The sequence below is a fragment of the Colius striatus genome, chromosome 2, assembly GCF_028858725.1.
Source record: "Colius striatus isolate bColStr4 chromosome 2, bColStr4.1.hap1, whole genome shotgun sequence".
NCBI lineage: Eukaryota > Metazoa > Chordata > Aves > Coliiformes > Coliidae > Colius > Colius striatus.
This window is the reverse complement of record NC_084760.1, coordinates 46921447-46942875: the sequence shown is the minus strand read 5'-3', so window position 1 is coordinate 46942875 and position 21429 is coordinate 46921447. Positions and strand designations below refer to the sequence as shown.

The 21429-nt window shown below is 50.7% G+C and overlaps 1 protein-coding gene across 1 annotated transcript in view; it reads right to left on the bottom strand.

Annotated features, from left to right (window-relative positions):
• OTOF (otoferlin) overlaps window positions 1-12544 on the bottom strand; it is a 108978-nt gene extending 96434 nt beyond the window's left edge. The window contains exons 1-2 of the mRNA XM_061989496.1: window positions 12466-12544; window positions 6437-6495 (exon numbers count right to left, since the gene is read on the bottom strand). Coding sequence (XP_061845480.1) covers window positions 6437-6495; window positions 12466-12544 — 138 coding nt within the window. The remainder of the gene's footprint in view (window positions 1-6436; window positions 6496-12465) is intronic.
• Window positions 12545-21429: the final 8885 nt, after the last annotated feature.

Below are 21429 nucleotides of genomic sequence, written 5' to 3'. Positions count from 1 at the left end.
GATGGGGCTTGGAGCAGCCTGGTCTGGTAGAAAGTGTCCCTGTCCATGGCAGGGGGTTGGAATGAGACCATCTTTGAGGTCCTTTCCAACCCAAACCATTCTGGGATTCTATTTCCCTCCCCTTCATTTTACACACACATTGTCTCAGGCACAGGTGAACCTCTGGGCACTGTTTCACCTGAGGCTGCTGACAGCTTCTCTGCCTGCTCTGTGATTTTTATCTGTGTATTTTGGAGAGGCAGGTGGTGGATCTACAGCACCCAGACCATGTCTAGCACCTTATGGGTGGAGGCCTGACAGTGGCAAGTCAGCATGACTGCAAAATGAAAATGTCTCTGTGCTTCGTCTCTCTGAGTTACAGCCACCTCAGCCTTAGCAGAACAAAAACAAACTCAGCTGAAGGAGACTGGGTAATACACTTTCCCCCCTAAGGTAGATATTTTTTTATTATTACTATCCTTTAAGCCTGGAAAGGATGATTACAGTCACTCAGCCTGACCTCTTAACCCCATCCACAGATTTTCTTGTTTTATTCACAGGTTCCTAAATCCAACCCATATATACCTTGTAGCTCAAGCAGAACACATTTTCAACCGGGGAAAAGGATAAAAACTGAAAAGACATCTCATCATTCAAACAATAACATTTAATTACCCTTTCAGATAAGTGGCTTCCACAGCTGATTACCTTCAATGATAAACACTTGCATTGTATTTCTGCTTTGAATTTATGGGATCCAGCTCTCCAGCCTTTGCACTGTGTTCTCCTACCAAGTGAACATGCTTCCTAAACTCTTGGCTTTTTAGATTTCATTCCTGAGGTCACCTAGGAGCTGTTCTGCATTCACACAGCCTCAGCTCTTTGCAGGCAGGTTGCTTTTTCCCTCCATGTCGTGCTGTCCTTCATGCAAGTGATGACAGAGGGCAAATGCTTTAGAGGCGAAGTTTTCTCAGTTAATTTATAACAGGCACTGAGGGATTACTTGGTCTCATTAAATCAGACTGCCTGGGCTGAAGGGAAATACCACAAGGCAGGTAATAGGATGCAAACACAAACCATGGCAAGGAGGAATTCAGCGCAGGGGCTGCAGCAAGTGTCACGCCTGACTAGCTCCACTGCTTTCCACCAAACCAATACAGCTCAGCACCAGAGACTGGGAGGGAGCCCCAGCCCTAAAGCACTCTCCAGATGTGGCAAGCATGGAGGTGACCCATTTTCTGGGCTCTCCAGCTCAAGAGAGACAGGGAACTGCTGGAGAGAGGCCAGTGCAGGGCTACCAAGATGCTGAGGGGACTGGAACATCTGTGTGAGGAGGAAAGGCTGCGGGACCTGGGGCTGTTCAGAAGAGAAGGAGGGGACCTCATCAATGCTGAGAAATCCCTAAAGGTTGGGTGTGGAGAGGATGGGGCCAGTGTTTGTTGTGTGGTGGCCAGTGCCAGGACAAGGGGTCATGGGCACAAGCTGGAACACAGCAAGTGCCACTGACACATGAGAGGAAACTTGTTTGGTGCTGAGGTGAGGGAGCCCTGGCCCAGGCTGCCCAGGGAGGGTGTGGAGGCTCCTTCTCAGGAGGTTTCCAAATCCACCTGGACATGTTCCTGTGCCCCCTGATGGAGGGGAACCTGCTTGAGCAGGGGCTTGGGCTGGATGAGCTCTGCAGGACCCTTCCAATCCCCACCATTAGGGGATTCTGCGACTCATTTGTCTTCTCAGAGCCAGCCCATCCCAGGAGGGTCTGGCCTGTGTAAGGGGATGCACTTAATAGCTGCTCTTTGCTTTGTTTACATGACTGTCACCATTGCAGAGGGCTCCTGTGGCAGAACTGGTGTGAGGACTGCTGCTAAGGTGTATTGCATCAACAGGCAACCTTGTCATGGCTACTCTGCTTCAGGACAAGCACTGTGGTTAACTCACAGCGTGAAAGCCACAGATTTTGCGTTTATCCAGTGTAATTAGGCAGCCCTATGTCCTGGAGTGTTGAAGAAGCCCAGGGAATGAGTTCATAAGGTATCTGAGAGCACATCCACCTGTTCTTCCTTCCCTGGCAGCAGCAGGACCACTCAACGTTTCAGCTCAATTTTACAGATAGATGAACATCCGAGTGTTTTGCGAAACACCCCTGCAAAGCCACAGTGGGTGACAGCTAAGAAACAAACATGCCCACCATAAATATTAACTTCACATCTAACCACAGGGCATGTTGATGGAGATGCTGCATGCTGTTGCAGGGGAGAGTTGTTTAGCAGAGTTACTACCTGTGATATTTTCCATCTTCTTCCAAATGAGATGGTCACTAGTGGGTCATCACTACAAGAAAGACACTGAGGAGCCAGAGTGTGCCCTGAGCCAGGCAGTGGAGCTAGGAAAGGGGCTGGAGCACAAGTCTGCTGGGGAGGGGCTGAGGGCCTGGAGAAGAGGAGCCCGAGAGGAGGCCTGGATCTCAGCAAATCCCTGACAGGAGGCTGTAGAGAGGTGGAGATCAATCTCTTCTCCCCAGTAATGAAAGACAGAATAAGGGGAAATGGCCTCAAATTGTGCCAGGGGAGGTTTAGAGTGGAGCTGAAGAAGAATTTTTCCCTGAGAGGGTTGCCAGCCCCTGTCCCAGGCTGCCCAGGGAGCTGGTGGAGTCCCCATCCCTGGAGCTATTGCAAAGCCGTGTAGCTGAGGTGCTGAGGGACATGGGTTAGTGGTGGGCTTGGCAGGGTGAGGGGAGGGGTTAGACTTGAGGACTAAAAGCCATTTCCAATCAAAACAATTCTATGATTCTATGGTGGGCATTAGACCCATGCAGCTTCCTGGCTCTCTACCAATGAACTGTCAGAATCACAGAGTCCCAGAATGAGGGTAACAGAGCTGTTCAAGTCCCCTCAGCATCTTGGTAGCCCTGCACTGGCCTCTCTCCAGCAGTTCCCTGTCCCTCTTGAGCTGGGGAGCCCAGAACTGGACACAGGACTCCAGATGAGGCCTCACCAGGGCAGAGGAGAGCAGAAGGAGAACCTCCCTCCACCTCCTGCCCACACTCTCTTCCTACCTCCAGGATTCCATTTGCCTTCTCGCCCATGAGGACCCGTTGCTGCTCATGTTTATTTGCTGCCCACCAGCACTCCCAGGTCCCTCTCTGTAGAGCTGCTCTCCAGCAAGTCACCCCAGCCTGTCCTGGTGCATCATCTTAATGATCCACCTAGAAACTGAAGGACAGACATGTCCTTCATGCCTGACATAGCAGGGCATGTAGTGATAAGACAAGAGGTGATGATTTTAAGCTGAAAAAAAGAGGGTACATTCAGAGTACCTATAAGGAAGATAATGTTTACACTGAGGGATGTTGAAGCACTGGTAGAGAGGTGGTGGATTCACTGCTCAGGGGTGGGTCTCCTCCCAAAGTCTTCCCTGCTTTCATTACCTTCCCTCCTTCTATGGCTGGATGCCTGTTTATTTTCCTCATTGGTTTTATTGTTAAAAGCCTTCTCAAAATCCCTCTGCAAAGCTAAGCAAGTGGGTCAATTTATCTGGTTTTATTAATGGAGAGAGTGCCTGGCACCATCACTGGAGTCCCTTTCCCTTCTGTGCTGGGTGCTTGTGCGTGAGTCACAGGATAAGTTCCTCCAAGAAGAAACCCTTAGGAGTGCAGGAGGGCACCTACAGCTGTTCCAGACAATGTCAAGTACAGCCATAGTGCTGTAGCTACCCTCTGGAATAGCCATCTGCTTATCTACGCTCTGGAGGAATGTAGGTTTTGCATAATTCATTAAACAACAACAAAAAATACAAATGTAAAATAGAGTGAAAGCAAATAAATGGAAATTATGAGGGCTCCCCAAAATCAGGCTGCCAGTAGGTCCTCATGAATGCTAAACAGTGGCAGGGAAGGTTCATGTACTCTTTAGGGCTGTAAAAAAAGAACCTATTGTCTTTGTGTGAATTTGATGTGAATTTTCTGCTCCATTTTGTGCACCACACGGGCATCATCAGCTCCACTGGCCGGAGCCAAGTGGTTGACGAGGAAAATCCCGGTGTAGGGAGGAAGGAGGTGGGTGCAGCATCACTAGAGCTGATGTATCACCTATCAACCAGTGGAAGGAGATGAGGAGATTCTAAAGCTTAATCCAGGAATGAAAGATTCATGAAATCCTAGAATGGTTTGGGTTGGAAGGGATCATAAAGTTTGTCTTGTTCCAACGCTCTGCCAAGGGGTTCCACCAGACCAGGCTGCTCCAGGCCCCATCCAACCTGCCCTTGAACACTGACAGGGATGGGGCAGCCACAAATTCTCTGGGCAGCACGTGCCAGGGTCTCACCACCCTCACAGATTGACAAAGCTTCTTCCCAAGAGCTCATCTCAGTCTCCCCTCTGTCACTTTGGAGCCATTCCCCCTTGTCCTGTCCCTCCAGGCCCTTGCACAAAGTCCCTCTCGGCCTTTCTTGTCAGCCCTTTAGGGACTGGAGCCTGCTGGAAGTTCGCCCTGGAGCCTTCTCTTCTGCAGGCTGAACACTCCCAACTCTCTCAGTCTGTCTCCACAGCAGAGGGGCTCCAGCCCTCGTGTCACCTATGTTGCCTCAAATCAACTTGCCTCACTCTGCTGCAATTCATTGTGTAGATCCTACCAGGCTAATTTTAATGAGGTTTACATGAGGTTCCCATAGCAGGAACTCTAATAAACACAATCTAAAGTGCAAGACGGGGACAGCCTGAGGCTCATTGCTACAAATGCAGTAAGGGGCACTAGAAGAAAATATGATGCACATTAATGCACATCCATGGTTCAAGGCTTTCATATCTGATATATTTTAAGCTTTATAGTCACAGTATCTCAGAATGGAAACCTCCAGAGAAGGAGCCTCCACACCCTCCCTCGGCAGCCTGGGCCAGGGCTCCCTCACCTCAACACCAAACAAGATTCTCCTCCTGTGCCTGTGGCACATGTTGCGTTCCAGCTTGTACCCATTACTGGACACAGGACTCAGGATGAGGCCTCACCAGGGCAGAGGATAGGGGAAGGAGAACCTCCCTCCACCTGCTGCCCACACTCTCTTCATGCCCCTCAGGATGCCACTGGCCTTCTTGCCCACGAGGGCACATTGCTGCTCATGTTTATTAGTTGCTTCCAGGTCTCTCTCTGCAGAGCTGCTGTGCAGCAGGTCATCTCCTCCACATTCAGACCACAAAGAGGTTTGACACACAGGCAACTCCTCCAGTACACACCTCTACTGTTGTAATTCAGATCAGTTATTATACTAACAAATTGCTCTGTGCAGATCTATAGAAATCTGCATCTCATTAAAATCAGCAGCTTCCCCCGGCTGCCTCGGCTCTGTGAGAGTACCGTTGGAGCCACATCTCCATCCTCCTCACTATGCCTCATCCATCCCCTGCAACCCTGGGCAGATCCCACCCTGCCCATCCCATGGGCTTCCTCTATCCCTTAATCCTCCCTGCAAGTTTAGAGGAGACTGAGATTAAACTCTTCCCCTAAAACCTGGAGCAAGGTCTAATCCACACTGGGGCTGCAGAGAGGCATGGAGGAGCTGGGTGTGCTTCTGGCTGTTCAAGCTGGGAACCCCATGGGATTTATCACCCCCCAAACACATCCCATGCCTGGAACTGGGGTGAAACCTTGTTTTCTATAAGGCGGAAAAAGCTTGAGAAAGCAATAAACAATTTAAAGACTTAATATTCCTTGTAGCCTCTTGTATTCTCCAGACTCTAGGAACAGGTTATCTTTGACAAAAAATACAAAGCAATCGGAGGAAACATCTATTCTCTTTTGAAAGCATATTGCCATTTTGAATGTCATTCCTTAGCAGCACCTCTACTCCCTGCTTCTGTGGGTGACCTTATTTCCATCATTTCAGAATATTTTCTTGCTAACTCCTTAAGAAAATTCTGCATTTTATTTAAAACCACACAGAATTTGCGATTCAGTTCCTTCCCTCTCTCAGACCAAAGCTGAGTGCCGAAGGGCCAATACACCATCTGATCAGCACCCAAAGCAGACCGTTTGTTATCTGGTGTGAGCAGAGGGATGCAGGGCTAGAAGGCTGAGCACCCACAGCTGAGGCACCAGGGATTTGAAACAAGGAGTAGTTTTTTTCCCCCTGTGGCAAGAGAAAGGAGAGCCAAGTGCCCCAGAGGAGACAAGCAATTTCTCCTGAATATTCAGCGCAAACAATATGGATTTTAATTTCCTTTTCAATTAATTGCCTCATGAGGAAATGCTGTAGGGCTGTTCCCACTTCACAGGACACCTTGTGTCCACAGTCCCAGACAGGCTAGGGCCAAGAGACTCATTTGGAACTTGCCAGGAGAAACCCTGGAGTAGATAACAAAGATGCCAACACACTTAAATTGGGGAAAAGGGATTTTCATCTGGACAGGTCGTTACAGCAAAGCAAACCAGATGTGAGAGATAGATGGGGAAGATACATCTTGTCTTACCTCCTCAAACCTGGCTTCATCCTCACAGTTTTCAAGCACTCGGGTGTAGAAGGAGAGCCCTGGTGGGAAAAAAAACCAAGGTGGTTGGAGCAAAGCAAGAGGCAGCTGGGGTGGCAGACACGGATGGGGAGTGCACAGTGAGAGGCCAGGGTCAGTGGCTGCAGGGTGGCTTCAGAGGAGCCAAGACTGTGAGTATCATCTGGGGTGGATAAAAGGCATCTGCAAATGTGTGAGGGTACCACAGGAACATGTAGGTGGGTGAGGGGGTGCAGAGGAGACATAGCTCACATGAGAGGGTGAATCCAACTTCAGATTTGGAACACTGGCACTTAACACCACACTTTATGAGCTAATTAAGGTTTTTATGGTGTGTGCTTCATCGGTGTGTTCCAGACTTGTCCCATCTATTGGAGAGGAAACAAATGCGGGTGGTGGCAGTTTCTCTGGTGGATTGGTTGAACAGGGGCTCCTCAAGCTTTGGGGGAATGACATCATAGAATCACAAAATCATTTCTGTTGGAAAAGACCTTTAAGCTCCTCTAGTCCAACCCCTCCCCTCACAGTGCCAAGCCTACCACTGACCCATATCCCTCAGCACCTCAGCTACACGGCTTTGCAATAGCTGCAGGGATGGGGACTCCACCAGCTCCCTGGGCAGCCTGGGACAGGGGCTGACAACCTTCTCAGGGAAAAAAGTTCTTCCTCAGCTCCAATCCATCCCTGTTAGTGTTCAAAGGCAGGTTGGATGGGGCTTGCAGCAACCTCGTCTGGTGGAAGGTGTCCCTGCTCAGGGCAGGGAGGTAGAGTGAGATGTGTTTTAAGGTCCTTTCTGAGTTAAATCAATTGTGTGCTTTGATGGCTCTAGGACCCGTAGCCTCCTAGGTGATGGGAGAGGTAATATGTGCCAGAGACACAGTCAGCATCTCAGCTTTGTGGGGAGCTCAAGTGGGTGCTGAAGAGCACCCCCACATAGATATGGGACCACACTAACAAGGAGAACATGCACAAATCAAGAGGTGGATCAGCTGTAAGTAAACACACACAGGAAGCCATATCTGGGAGAGGACACTCCAAAGGGGGCAATCTACCATCTGAAATATTTCTCCTAAGAGTATGACAATAGAAGCTGAAACAGTGGGACCCTCTTGCCCCATCCTCTCCCAATCTGGGGCATCACAGAGAGGTTTGATTACATTATCCACCAGCTCCAGGAGGTATCCATGAATGATCTCCCTCATTTACAGACTCTAATCCAGAGAGGAAGCCTCGCCAAGAAGCTCTTTAGAATTCCATCTGTGATCAATTAGCTGATAAGCACTCTAATTGCATGAAGCGGGGGGGGGGGGGGGGGGGGGGAGGCACAAGTCCTCTCCTTCACAAATGCAATTAGGCTGGTCTGAGAGTGAGAACTACCATGGGCTAGTGACCCTGCAGGAGTTCAGACCTCACTAAGGCACAGGAGCAGGCACTCCCAAAATGAGCAGAGTTCATTTTTCTGCTCTTCCCCTGCTGCCAGCCTAACAAGTAAGTGTTAGCAGAAAGTCTTCAAGCCAACCCTAGCTGAGTTTCACATGCAGAGCAAAGAGATGGAAGGCTGCAACAGCAACAGATCCAGGGCTTTGGAGCACTACTCAGCCAGTCTGGAGCGTGGCCGGGGTGGCTGCTGTGGGGTGAGGAGCCACTGAAGTTCAAAACCAGCCCCAAATCTCCTATGAGTAACTGAGAGGATGATAAAGCCAAAGGATCATGTCAACACCCCCCAGCCCCCCAGGTTGGTAGCAGCATCCCCAGGGAGTCTGGCAAGTTAATTCCAATGCCATGGCTGGAGATGAATCTCTGATGCTCAGGGGTGGGAGTGCATTTTGGCCACGTTGCTGGGGCACAGTCCATTTCCCCACTTCCAAACCAGGAGACAGATAACCTGGCACCTCTCCCTGGCTGCTCCATTGGGCCCAGACCTGGGAGCTCCTGTTCCTGCCTCAGTTTCTCCTATTTGTAACATGCAAACAGTGCAGCTACAGCTCGCAGGGGCTGCCAGGAATGCAGGGATCCCTGGGAGAAGCAGAGCAGCGTTATCCACAGCCATCCCACACGGCTGTCAGTCTCAGTCCTTTCTCAGGAACACTGCTAACAAGGTTGTGATTTATTCATCTCCCACCTGAGCTGCAGTCAAGCAGAGTTTGAGAGCACTGCCCACCTGCAGAAATGTACATGGCAGCCTGTCACACTGGAATCAAGCACTTTAACTTCTTTTCATGCAATGAGAGATGGTTTTGGTTGAATGAGTAAACACCCACTCAGAGAGCTCTGCCCAATTACTCCCCAGGTTGTTCTGTTAGTGGGTGAGGAGAGGGAGGAGAAGGCTGGAAACCCAACCACACACAGTGAAGTGTTGCCCTGAATCTAGGTGATCCTGCTTTAGCAGGGGGGGTTGGACTAGATGATCTCTAAAGATTCCTTCCACATCCCCTCTATGATTTGGCACTGAGGGTCCAGGCCAATGTGCCTGCCTTCACCCCATCACATTCCATTTCACTCCACCCCCATCCTACCCTCATCCCAGAGCTAGGCAGCCCTGGGGCAGTTTGGGTGGACCCTTGTTGGACAGAAGAGTCATGGCCAGCCCTCATGGAGATCAGGGCAGCCATGGTGCAGCATCATTTTAATCACATAGCAAAGATACAGCCAGGGATTTAAAAAGCTGCTTGGGGAGGATGAGGCTGCCAACAAGACCAACAGTGCAGCTTCACAGCAGCATTGATCTTGCCATGTTTTGACTCTGCTGCCCACTATTCCTAAATTCTCTTGAAGCAAGGGGACAGGGAAGCACTGCCTGAGCCACAGGGGCACTAAACACCAGAGGAGCTCTGTCCCATCCGTGGACCAAGTACCCAAAGGGATGTTTCACCATCACCTCGGGCATGGGACCCAATGGGGAGCAGACCCCATTCCCAGCTCTGGAATGTGCTTATGCACTCATTAGGACCACAGCACCACGGCCATGCCCTAAACTCCCCTCCCTGAGGCAGTAAAGCCTTCTCCCAGAAGGCAAGGCAATGCAGAGCTGTGCATCCTCAAAGATGGCTGTCAGGAGCTACCTGCTGAAACCCAGCACTGAGACCCACTGGTGCAGTCCAATGTCTAGCCCAGGCACCTACAGGACCTGGCCCTGCCTCACCCAAAGAAATTAGGAACCTGGCACAAACCAAGTACCACCAAGCGTGTCAAGAAAAGACTGACAGCGTGTGAGAACTCCTGTGTTACTACAACTATTAAAATCCACGATGTGTCTGAGAGATCACCTTTCCATAAAGATCACACTGTTTATGTGTCCTTACAGTGTGATAATTCTGCTCTCTTCATCCAGAACAAGGTCCTGTCCCAGATTCACATCTCACGGTAGACAACATCCCAGGCTCAGCACTCTCCCACAACCCAAAATGATTCTGTTCCATGTCAAAGAGGTAATCAGGGGATCTGCCCCTGGATTTCCCTGTCCATGGGGCAGACACAGAACTGCCCCTCTTGAAACAAGGAGTTTGGGTGAGACACAGACAGGATTTGGAATCAAACTGCTGTTGCCTGTACAGGCAAGGCTTGCTGCAGCTTTGGACACACACCAAGTGGCATGAACAGGGAAGGAGACCAAACCCCTCTCCACTCACTGTCTTGTTCAAGAGATGGGTCGGTCCTAACCCACATTGCTGCTACCTTCACCGACCCAACCACACGTGGGAATGCTCCCTAACCCACCTCTACCATCCTTTTAGCAGTAGGGAACCTCTCCTCTAAGACCAAGCTTGTCAAAGACAGAAGCATCAGGTGTCCTGCTCATGCATTCCACAGCTGCTCAGGATGAGCAGGGAAAGAGATATCCCTGATCTGGTGACTATTTGCTACTGTGAGATCAAACCTGCTCTTTGCACAGAAATCAATTGCAGGCAGGAAGAACATTTCTGAACCCCAACTCAACTGTCCTCAAAGATTACATCAAATTTCTTCCTTGGGAAAGAAGGCACTGTGCTGGGCCTTGGTGAGGCCGCAGCTCGAGTGCTGTGTTCAGTGTTGGGCCCCTCACTGCCAGAGGGACACTGAGGGGCCGCAGCGTGTCCAGAGCCGGGCAGCGGAGCTGGGGAAGGGGCTGGAGCACAAGTGTGCTGGGGAGGGGCTGAGGGCCCTGGGGGTGTTCAGCCTGGACAACAGGAGCCTCAGGGGAGACATCGTCACTCTGCAACTCCCTGAGAGGAGGCTGTAGTGAGATGAGGGTCAGTCTCTTCTCCCCAGTAATGAATGACAGGATAAAAGGAAATGGGCTCAAGTTGCCCCAGGGGTGGTTTAGATTGAAGCTGAGTGAGAACTTTTTCCCTGAGAGCATTGTCAGCCCCTGTCCCAGGCTGCCCAGGGAGCTGGTGGAGTCCCCATCCCTGGAGCTATTGCAAAGCCGTGTAGCTGAGGTGCTGAGGGACATGGGTTAGTGATGGGCTTGGCACTGTGAGGGGAGGGGTTGGACTCGAAAAGCTTAAAGGTGTTTTCCAACCAAAACAATTCAATGATCATATGATTCACCGCAAGAATTTCTATGATTCTATGAAATGCCCAAGAGGAGCTCAGCTCCTCACAGTTCAGCACAGGGAACAGAAACATGGCTGTGAAAGTTTAGTGTCATCCTCCTCGGACAGTGTGAGAGTGATGGCAATCTTGCATCCCATCTGGGAGGATGATGGGGGCTGGATAATGAGTGACTCTGAATAAAGGCCTTGGTATCCCATAAGTTGAGCCATCATCCCTGGAGCGATCCCAAAGCTGTGTAGCTGAGGTGCTGAACAACATGGTTTAGTGGTGGCCATGACAGTGCTGGGGGAATGGTTGGACTCAGGGATCTGAAAGGACTTTTCCAGCCTCGATGATTCTGTGACTCTATGAGGGTTCTGGCAAGTAAGCTGGCATGAGCATGACAGGGTGGGTGCAGTGCGAGCACAGTGGGTGCAGCATTGATCCCAAATCATCTGCAAGAGTGTGTCATTCCCATCGCCCAGGGGTTGGACCATCCAGCCTCACGGTGGCTCTTAGGCAGAGATGCCCAAGCAGGGACAGATCCTGCTCATCTGATGGGTACTGTGTCCTGGGCTTGGGGTTTCAGTGTCGGCCAGCCGCACCTGAGCTGCTGCTAGGATGCAGGGCAGGGCAATAAAGGAGTGATGGTCCCTTTTTAATGACTTCATGGTCACTGAAGCAGGGCAGGGAAGGCCATTTCAGGCAGCATTATAATGCTGGTCTGGCTTGGAGGTATTGAAAATAGCTGTTGTCCCTGCATTCACCAAGAGAAGGGATTGCTACTCCTGGCAAACCACCCCACATCCTCCTCTGCCTGCCAGTCGGCTCCCACACGCTGGAGAAGCGACCCACCACCACACAGCAAGCTCAATCTGAGCCTTCCCTAAGCCCTCAGCGAGCTTGGAAGAGATTTGGCTGCTGCTGAAGGTATGAAACCCTGGGCAATTTTTGTAGCTTCCCCTGGAAAGCTTTGGAGCTGGCACAGATCTGAGCAGAAAAACCCAAACTGCAGCATCCGTAGAAGAAACGCAGACACACACCGAGTCCTGGCACAAGGCAAGTTCTCCTCCTGGCTCTTCCAATGATTCTTTCTTAGGGGCAGAGCTTGGCGACAGATCCCTTGACCCTATGGCAGGAGTCCAGCTCCCCCCAGCTGGGGCATAGCCCTGCTCCTGGCAGGGGGGCAGGTTTGTCACCCTGGAACCTCCCCTAGATGAATGCCCCTCCTCAGGGCAGAGGCAATGTGGAGGTGGCAGTGTCCCAGGCAGGGTGCAGGTGGGGAGGGGGACCCCAGGAGAGCAGCTTTCAGGGCAGGGGGTCATACAGATGGGAAGGAGTGGGGAGCCCTTAAAGCTAGCAGGCTCGCACCCCGTCTCCCTTCCCAACCCAACCCAAGTTCGGTCGCGGTGGGGAAACTGAGGCAGGGGGCTGCGGGAAGACACAACCTACCCCAGGACCACCCCCCCTCCCGATACCTCGGAAAGCCGCTTTGGCGATGCGGTCGGCTTTGCCGCGGAGGCCCGAGACGGTGCGGAGCTGCAGGAGCAGAGCCATGGTGCGGAGCAGTGTGGAGGCGGCGGTCCGAGGAGCGGAGCGGTGCCGTACCGTGCCGTGCCGTGCCGGGCTCTCAGATGTGCTCCGGAACGCGGGGCGGTGCGGGGCCGGCCCCAGCGCTCAATTATTCAACAGCGGCACCGCCCGCCTTCCACTCCCTTCCCCTCTCTTCCCTTCCCAGGGACGCCAGGTGATTTCGGGCGGAGGCTGCAGCGAGCTTCGCTCTGCAACTGCAGGATGCTGTTATTGGGGAAACTGAGGCATCTGAAAGCTGGAGCCTCTGGGACAAGAGTGTGCACACACCAACCCCACTCCCCACCACCACCTCCAACCCATATCATGGGAGACAAGAGACAAGGGGATGTGCAGGAAGCTCCTAGCTCATTCCCACTCCACCTGGGACCACCAAGGGCCAGCCAGCATGGAGATTAGTACCTCCTGGGTTCAAGGTGCAAGTGATGGGTGAGCTGTTAGCCACGTCTCCCCCACTGCCAGCCAGCACGGGTGAGAGGCAAAGATAAAAGCTTCCCACTTTGCTGTGGTGGTAGGGCCAATAGATCACAGCCCTTCAGCTGGAGTGTGAACAAGTTTGGGCCAGAGGATGGGTCATAGCACGGAGCTTTGCTAGGTACAGGGAGGTCACTGGCAGTGTTGGTGTGCTGTGGGGCTGTGGCAGCTCAGCTTGGAAGAGCCATTGCCACAGTGTCAGCAACACCAAGCTCTGCTGCTGTGCTGTAGGATAGCTGGGCCCAGGGAGTGGTGGGGCTCTGTTTAACAAATGTATCAATGATCTGGATGAGGGATCAAGGGCACCCTCAGCCAGTTTGCAGATGACATGAAGCTGTGAGGGAGCATAGATGTGTGTGAGGGCAGGAAGGCTCTTCAGAGGGCCCTGGCCAGGCTGGAGTGATGGGCCCAGGGCAATGGGATGAGGTTTAACAAGGCCAAGGGCTGGGTCACAGCAACCCCAGGCAACGCTCCAGGCTGGGGCAGAGGGGCTGGAAAGCTGCCCACAGGGAAAGGGCCTGGGGGAGTTGGTGCCAGCGGCTGAAGATGAGGCAGCAGTGTTCCCAGGTGGGCAAGAAGGCCAGTGGCACCCTGGTTTGTATTAGGCATTGTGGAAGAGCACAGACACAAAAGTGTTTGAGCCTCACACATCTTCCTTTCCTGATAGGGCACTTCCATGGAAAATCCATCTGTGGTGAAGCAAGAACCCAGGAAAGCATTGGCATCATCAGAGAGAGAAGCGAGAGTGAAACCTTCACAAATGGATATAAACCACTAGGAGTAAGACATCTGTTTCCATCTTCCACATTAGAATCTGAATTACTCTTCTCCTGTCAGTGGAAAAGATCATTGTGTTCATTCACAAGTGTATGAGAGTGAAGAAACTTGTGGGGATTAACAATATGTGCTATTTCTCATTAAGTTCCTAATTACTTCCTAATTACCTCCAGAGATGAGAGCAAAATTGAACAGAGGAGAGAGGGGGTGATGAAGGCAGCAGCGTGGTGAATGCCAACTGTTTCTGAGGGCTCAGGAAAAGGCAGATTTATGGCAAGATCAGGAGGGGAAGGTGCAGCCCTGCCCAAGTTGGTACCCCTCATGGGAAGCAGAGTTTGTGCCCATGCAAGAACTCAGGAGATGTGACCAGAGATGGATCTAATATGTCCAATACTGCTAAATCAGAATTTTTTCCTCTAGTTGGTCTTTCTCAGCTGAGCTGTCCAAGGCTGGTGCTGCTTTTGCAATCTCTGTCACCCTTTCCTTCAGTCTTGCTAAAAAACTGGAGTTTAGAAGCAATGAAGGTTTCTCCAGGGTCTATCCAAATTGTTCAGAGGAGCTCTCACGGTTTTTGATAATTAAACTTATCTTGAGCTGTTTTGGGTGTTTGGCTCTCCCCTGCTGTGTAACCAACCTCCAGCTGTATGAATGTCAACCTGAGTGTCATTGAGCAGCTCTAGTGGAACGCAAAAGCCACATGAAGCCCCTTGGTCAAATATTGCTCCTTTTTTTTCAGTGATCCAGGAGAATGAGTCCTCGCCTTCATCATTCCCAGCTCCATTTCTCAAATTAACTCGATTCTAAAGCAAGCAAATTAACCAGCATTTCAAGGAGGCACTTTCAGAGCAACCCACATTGCACTAAAAGCACAAGTACCACCAAAACCACCTTCTACATCATGTAGTTAATTTTTAATCCTCTTAATATCAGAAAATAGATAACTAGGTTAAAAAAAAACAGTGTAAGGGGTGTTGACTGATGATATTCATTGCAAGAGGTAGTAGGATGGATCACTTAGAGCTGCAATGTGGGGTTAGGTGAATGGTGCTGGATGGCCACCGTGAAACCACCAACCTGAAGGATCTGAAAAAGGATTTTGACTTCTTCTTTCCTGTTTTTATTTTATATGAAATCCCAGACATGCTTCAACTGTTCCTGCTGTAAAAGCACAGGTGAAGGGCTCTTAGAGAGTGGTAATCCACAGTTTTACTTCCAGACTTCAATAACAAGACACAGCAAGGCAAGACGGAAGAAATTAAGACAGATGATGACATCCATATGGGTGCATTACACATGACTGCAATCTGGTGATTGGAGTTGCTGAAAGCAGTACAAGAGACTACTGACCTTTGGCTGCTGGACATCAGCATCCTCTTAGGATGTCACAGCCCAGTGAGGTTACCTGAAGGGGCTGGAGCACAAGTCTGCTGAGGAGCAACTGAGGGTTCTGGGAGTGTTCAGCCTCAAGAAGTCTGAGGGGAGACATCTTCACTCTGCAACTCCCTGACAGGAGGTTGTGGCCATGGGGAGGTCAGTCTCTGCTCCTGAGCTACAAGATAATACAAGGAAACAGCCTCAAGTTGTGTCAGGGGAGGTTTAGATTGGAGATTAGGGACAATGTCTCCCTGAAAGGGTTGTCCAGCCCTAACACAGGCTGCCCAGGGCTGTGGTGGAGTCTCCATCCCTGGAGGGATTCCCAAGCTGTGTAGCTGTGGCTGAGGGACATAGGTTAGTGGTGGTCATGGCAATGCTGAGGGAATGGTTGGACTCAATAATCTTCAAGGTCTTTTCCCACCAAAACCATTCTTTGATAAGTTTGTCTGCTCAAAGTTCTTCCCTATGAGCGTGGTAAGGCCCTGGCACAGGTTGCCCAGAGATCTACACTAGTGGAAGATCTACACTTGCCTCAGCTGGTGATTTACCCACCCTTTATATCCATAAGTTGGATAATGAAGACAAACAGCAGGAACATAGGAACCCAACTGCAACAAAGTCAACAAAGCACATAGGTTGACAAAGTGAGTGCAGTAAAAATGTTCTCTCCAGCTCGAAAGCTGAAGAGGCCTACCTGTGATTAAGAGAGTAAGAGAAGAAGATGCCTCTATAAACATCCAGTTCAATTTTTCACAACACCTCTGCAATTTTCACGTTGCTGCATGTGAATAAAATCACCCACCCACCTCTGAATCACTGATGATTGCTCCTATTTACTATGGGTTTACACCAAAGGCAAGGAGGAAAGGACTCCTTGCCACAGCAGAATCAGGTCTTAACTGGTCCGCTGCCTACACCTCCCACAGCACCCGTATCCCACTAAAATAAATCCACTTGCACACACTGAGGCAACAGTCTTATGATGATGCCACAGAACATTTAGTCCAAAACTAATGAAGTTTTCTCTTCTTAACTCTTTCTATGTGGTTTTTTTTTGCAGCTCTTCCCACGCTTGAAAAAAACTTATCAGCCTCCCTATTTGTCAACCACTAAAATGCTTTAGCTTAATTACATCAAGTTGCTGTGTTTTTCTTTCCTCATTTCTTTTGTGTTGCCTGAGAGACTGACAAATGCCTCACACTTGGGGCTGATTTTGGTCCCTTTGATCCACAGGAGTCTTGGGGACAGGCTTCAAGTGGTGTTTAAATGCTAATAGGGGACACTAAAACTTTGTGTGAGTGTGTGTGCATCTGGAGCTGTATATTTTCCTGCACTATGTTTCTTTTCTTGTGCCATCCAGGTTGCTGTGTAAATGGCTACCATGGCTTTGGAATCCCTCCAGGAATGGGGACTCCACCATGGCCCCGGACAGCCTGTGCCAGAGCTGGATAACCCTTTGGGGAAGAAATTGTTCCCGATCTCAAATCTAAACCTCCCCTGAACTTGAAGCCATTTCATCTCCTCATGTCTTCCCCCTGGAGTAATTTAAGACCCTCACTGATTTCCAGAGAGACTGGGGTTTCCTGACAGGGACTATTATAGAGCTCACATCTGCAGAGGAGACACTTGGACTGGAGCTCCCTGGCAGCCCACCTAAAAGCATCATTTCTAGGCAGATAAAGACGACGTTGAGGAACCCAAACCTTCTGTAGCTCTGAAACAGAAGCTGTGAGCACCTTGGCACAGTGCTGCTCCCCAAAGGAAGCTCCATTAAAAGCCTGAGAAGTTTTTGCTTCTGTGAACGCTTGTAGTGGTTTTGTGTGACTAGGTGTTGGCAGTGGGAGGCTACAGGGGTGTCTGTCAGAAAGCTATTGCTGAAAAAGAAAAAAAAAGTGGGTGTAGAGGATGAGTGCAGGGGATCTAGGGGTGCTAGGGGTGGGGTGGGAGAGCCCAGGGGGATGCTGGGCTCCCACCGTTGCCCAGTGACGGTGTTTGTGACCCGCTGGGACAGGCAGAAGCAAACAGAACAGATCTGGGGGCAGCTGCAGCACAGGGATACTCCAGAACCCAGGTGCAACTGGCAGCAGGTAGGGTCTGAGCATAGACAGACCTGCTCCCTGCCCTGTAACCCTACACCCTCCATGATCCTGGTTCTCACCCCAAAAGCCCTGCACCCTTCATGTGTCCTGCACCCTGCAAAGACTGGTTCTGCAGCCAGGGCTGCTCCAAACTGCCGGGGTATGCCCTTGCCAGGGGCATCCCCTGCCCTGACTGTTTAATACCTCTCCTTGGCACCTTTCCTTGGTACAAAGCCACATCAGGTGCCAATGCTGCATGTCCCATGCACTCAGGAGGTGCACTGGCACACACGGGCTCCTTTCTGGTGGAGCTGGCGTCCATCCCTCTTGCTCCTGCTCTCTGAGCTGCTGGATTCCATTTCTCCACTGCAAACAGAGCTACATTTGTAGGAGATAGATACGTTTTTTTTCTACAATTTTTTCCTCTGCTTATTTCAGAAGATCATTGAGGTGCTGGAGCATATCCAGAGCCAGGCAGCAGAGCTGGGGAAGGGGCTGGAGCACAAGTGTGCTGGGGAGAGGCTGATGGGCCTGGGGGTGTTCAGCCTGGATGAGAGGAGCCTGAGGAGAGACATCATCACTATCTACAACTACCTGACAGGAGGCTGTAGTGACATGGGGGCTGGTCTCTACTCCCAAGTAGTGAATGATATAATAAGAGGAAATATCCTCAGGTTGTATCACGGGAGGTTTAGATTGGAGCTGAGGAAGAACATTTTCCCTGAGAGGGCTGTCAGCCCCTGTCCCAGGCTGCCCAGGGAGCTGGTGGAGTCCCCATCCCTGGAGCTATTGCAAAGCCGTGTAGCTGAGGTGCTGAGGGACGTGGGTTAGTGATGGGCTTGGCACTCTGAGGGGAGGGGTTGGACTTGAGGATCTTGAAGGTGGATCACTGAAATGATTCTGTAATTGTATGATTCTCTTGTGAAAATTCACCTAAGTCCTTAAATGAATAAACCTCTGGTACCAAATCTTGATCAAATATAAGCCAAGTTTGTAGCTTACAAATCATGATTCCCAGTCCAAGTCACCTCATGGGAAATGGGCAGAGTCAGCCAGAAAACTCTCAGGTATAATGGGCTTCCTGGGAAAGAATCAGGGGGTTTCGTGCTGTGTTTGTCTTGGATTTCTGAATGAGAACTTGCTGTCAGACAGGCAAAAGAACTTGTGCTCCTCCCTGGGGTGTCTGCCAGATACTAGTGTTGTCCCCACTGCAGGACTGGGCTCAGCTCAGTGGGTGCTGGGGCCAACAAGCTTAGTCCCCACTGGGACAAGCAGAAGGACAGCAGTCACATAGAATCATAGAATCATTTTGGTTGGAAAAGACCTTTAAGCTCCTTGAATCCCCCCCCCTCCCCTCACCCTGCCAAGCCCACCACTGACCTATGTCCCTCAGCACCTCAGCTACACGGCTTTGCAATAGCTCCAGGGATGGGGACTCCACCAGCTCCCTGGGCAGCCTGGGACAGGGGCTGACAGCCCTCTCAGGGAAAAAGCTCTTCTTCAACTACAATCTAAACCTCCCCTGGGGCAACTTGAGGCTGTTTCCTCTTGTCCTATCATTCACTACTGGAGAAAAGAGACTAATCCCTAACTGGGGTCATCCACCTGGACTCAAAAAAGCACCACTGCAGCATCCCTGGGGAGGGGGCAATGAGGCACAGGAGTCAGCGAGCCCCAGGGTCTCATTGACCAGGGTATGCTCTAAGTAGACTGTCATTGATTTTCACCTTCAGTTTACTCAGCAGCTCTCGTTTCCTCTACCCTGGCAGCAAGAGGAAAGGGCTGTATTTCCTTCTTTTCCCCTTAGATATTCCTTTTCTTCTGGCGTTTGCAGGGTGACACAGCTCTGCGCTCAGAGCCAAGGTCTCCTGCACCAGCTGAAATGTTTGGTTTAGGTTATAGGCTGAGTATCTCAGATTGCAGCAAAATTAACTCCAATATGCCTTGTGTCAGTTTCCTCTGAAAAAAAGAAGCAGTTTCCATTGACTCCTGTGAAGCACATCACTGTCTCAGCATATTGGGTTTTGCAGGAAAGGCATTTGCTTACAGTCACTGCAAGGAGCTGGAGGGAGGATAATGTATTTCCATGTTCTGGGAACACCCAGGGGATCCTGCAAACTCTCAGGTGTGACTGAAGGGGAAAATGCAGTTTATTTCTTTTACTGCTCATTATTACTACAAATGGATTTTCATCTCTGAGTATTCACATAGCTCAGGGAATCATAAAATCTCAGAACAGTGCGGGTTGGCAGGGCCCTGCAGAGCTCATCCAGCCCAAGCCCCTGCTCAAGCAGGTTCCCCTCCATCAGGGGGCACAGGAAAATGTGCAGGCGGGTTTGGAAACCTCCCAAGAAGGAGCCTCCACACCCTCCCTGGGCAGCCTGGGCCAGGGCTCCTCACCTCAACACCAAACAAGTTTCCTGTCATGTGCCAGTGGCACTTGCTGGGTTCCAGCTTGTGCCTGTTACCCCTTGTCCTGGCACTGGCCACCACACAACAAATACTGGCCCCATCCTCCTGACACCTGCTTTTTGGGGATTTCTTAGCACTGATAAAATCCCCTGTCAATCTCCTCCTCTACAAACTCAACAGCCCCAGATCCTGCCGCTTCTCCTCATAAGAAAGATGTTCTAATCCCCTGATCATCTTGGTAGCCCTGCACTGGCCTCTCTCCAGCAGTTCCCTGTCTCTCTTGAGCTGGGGAGTCCAGAACTGGACATAGGACTCCAGTTGACGCCTCAGCAGGGCAAAGGAGAGGGGGAGGAGAACCTCCTTTAACACTCTTCTTTATGCTCTCCAGTATGCCATTGGTCTTCCTGTGCAAGAGGGCACATTGCTGCTCCTGTTTAGTTTGTTATCCAGTTTTCCAAATAATGTCTTTGTGAGGCAGATGAAGTGGTAGAAATGAGTCTGTGCAGCCCTCAGGGCTAGACAGTGCACTGTCCTGTTTAATTCAGAGTCATAGATTAGTTTGTGTTGGTAATGGCCATAAAGTTCATCCAGTTCCAGACCCCTGCCACGGGCAGTGACACCTTCCACCAGACCAGGCTGCTCCAAGCCCCATCCAACCTGCCCTTGAACACTGACAGGGATGGGGCAGCCACAGCTTCTCTGGGAAACCTGTGCCAGGGCCTCACCACCCTCACATGGAAGAAATTCCTCCCAAGAGCTCATCTCAGTCTCTCCTCAGATTCTCTGCCCCAGCCCAGCCCCATGTTCTGGAAAGGAGGTATTCCATGATGGAGGGAGGCTCCTGGTTGCTTTATGAAAGGCAGCATCGTAGAGGCCTCTTGGACCATCCCAGCAGACGACTGGTCCCCTGAGATATTCTGCAGCATCTTCCCATCTCTCCTTGAGTCCGTTGTGAGCTGCCCCGTAAGAATGAGCAGAGTTTGGTACCACATTGTCAACCTAAAACTCCATGGTTTTTAGGATTGTGACCACCAGGAGACAGCTGTCTCCTGGTGGATGCTTACCTTCCCTGGATGCAAAGCATCTGCAAGCTAGGAATAGAGGGTTCCCATTCATTCTCCCTCTTCCTGCTGTTTTTCTGCAAGGAGAGGCACCAGCTGCTCCCTTTCACCAGCAGCTCTGTGCCAGGGACACCCCTAAAATGCAAGGAAGGATGATTAAAAGGGAAAATGAAAGCAAAACACATCCCAGGTCATGAAGGCATCATTCCCTCCATCACTATCCCTTGAGTAGTGATTTATCCTCAGATGCAATGCTGTGCATCAAATGCTGAGTTTTTTGCTAAAGTTGTGTTATTTAAACCCAGAGAGATGCGTGGTGGCCCTTCATTTTAGGAAGAATTTTTTCCCTGAGAGGGTTGTCAGCCCCTGTCCCAGGCTGCCCAGGGAGCTGGTAGAGTCCCCATCCCTGGAGCTGTTGCAAAGCCGTGTAGCTGAGGTGCTGAGGGACATGGGTTAGTGGTGGGCTTGGCACTCTGAGGGGAGAGAGTGGACTTTTATGAGCTTCAACATCTTTTCCAACCAAAATGACTGTATGATCCCAGTGGGCGTTTTGCAGAGCCAGGAAGGAGAAATGAGCTCCCGGAAAGCCCTAGCATGGCCCTTGCTGACCACATTTCCCATGATGGTATTGAAGGCATGTCCCTTAAACTCAGCATTTTCCTTCAGGAACACCACC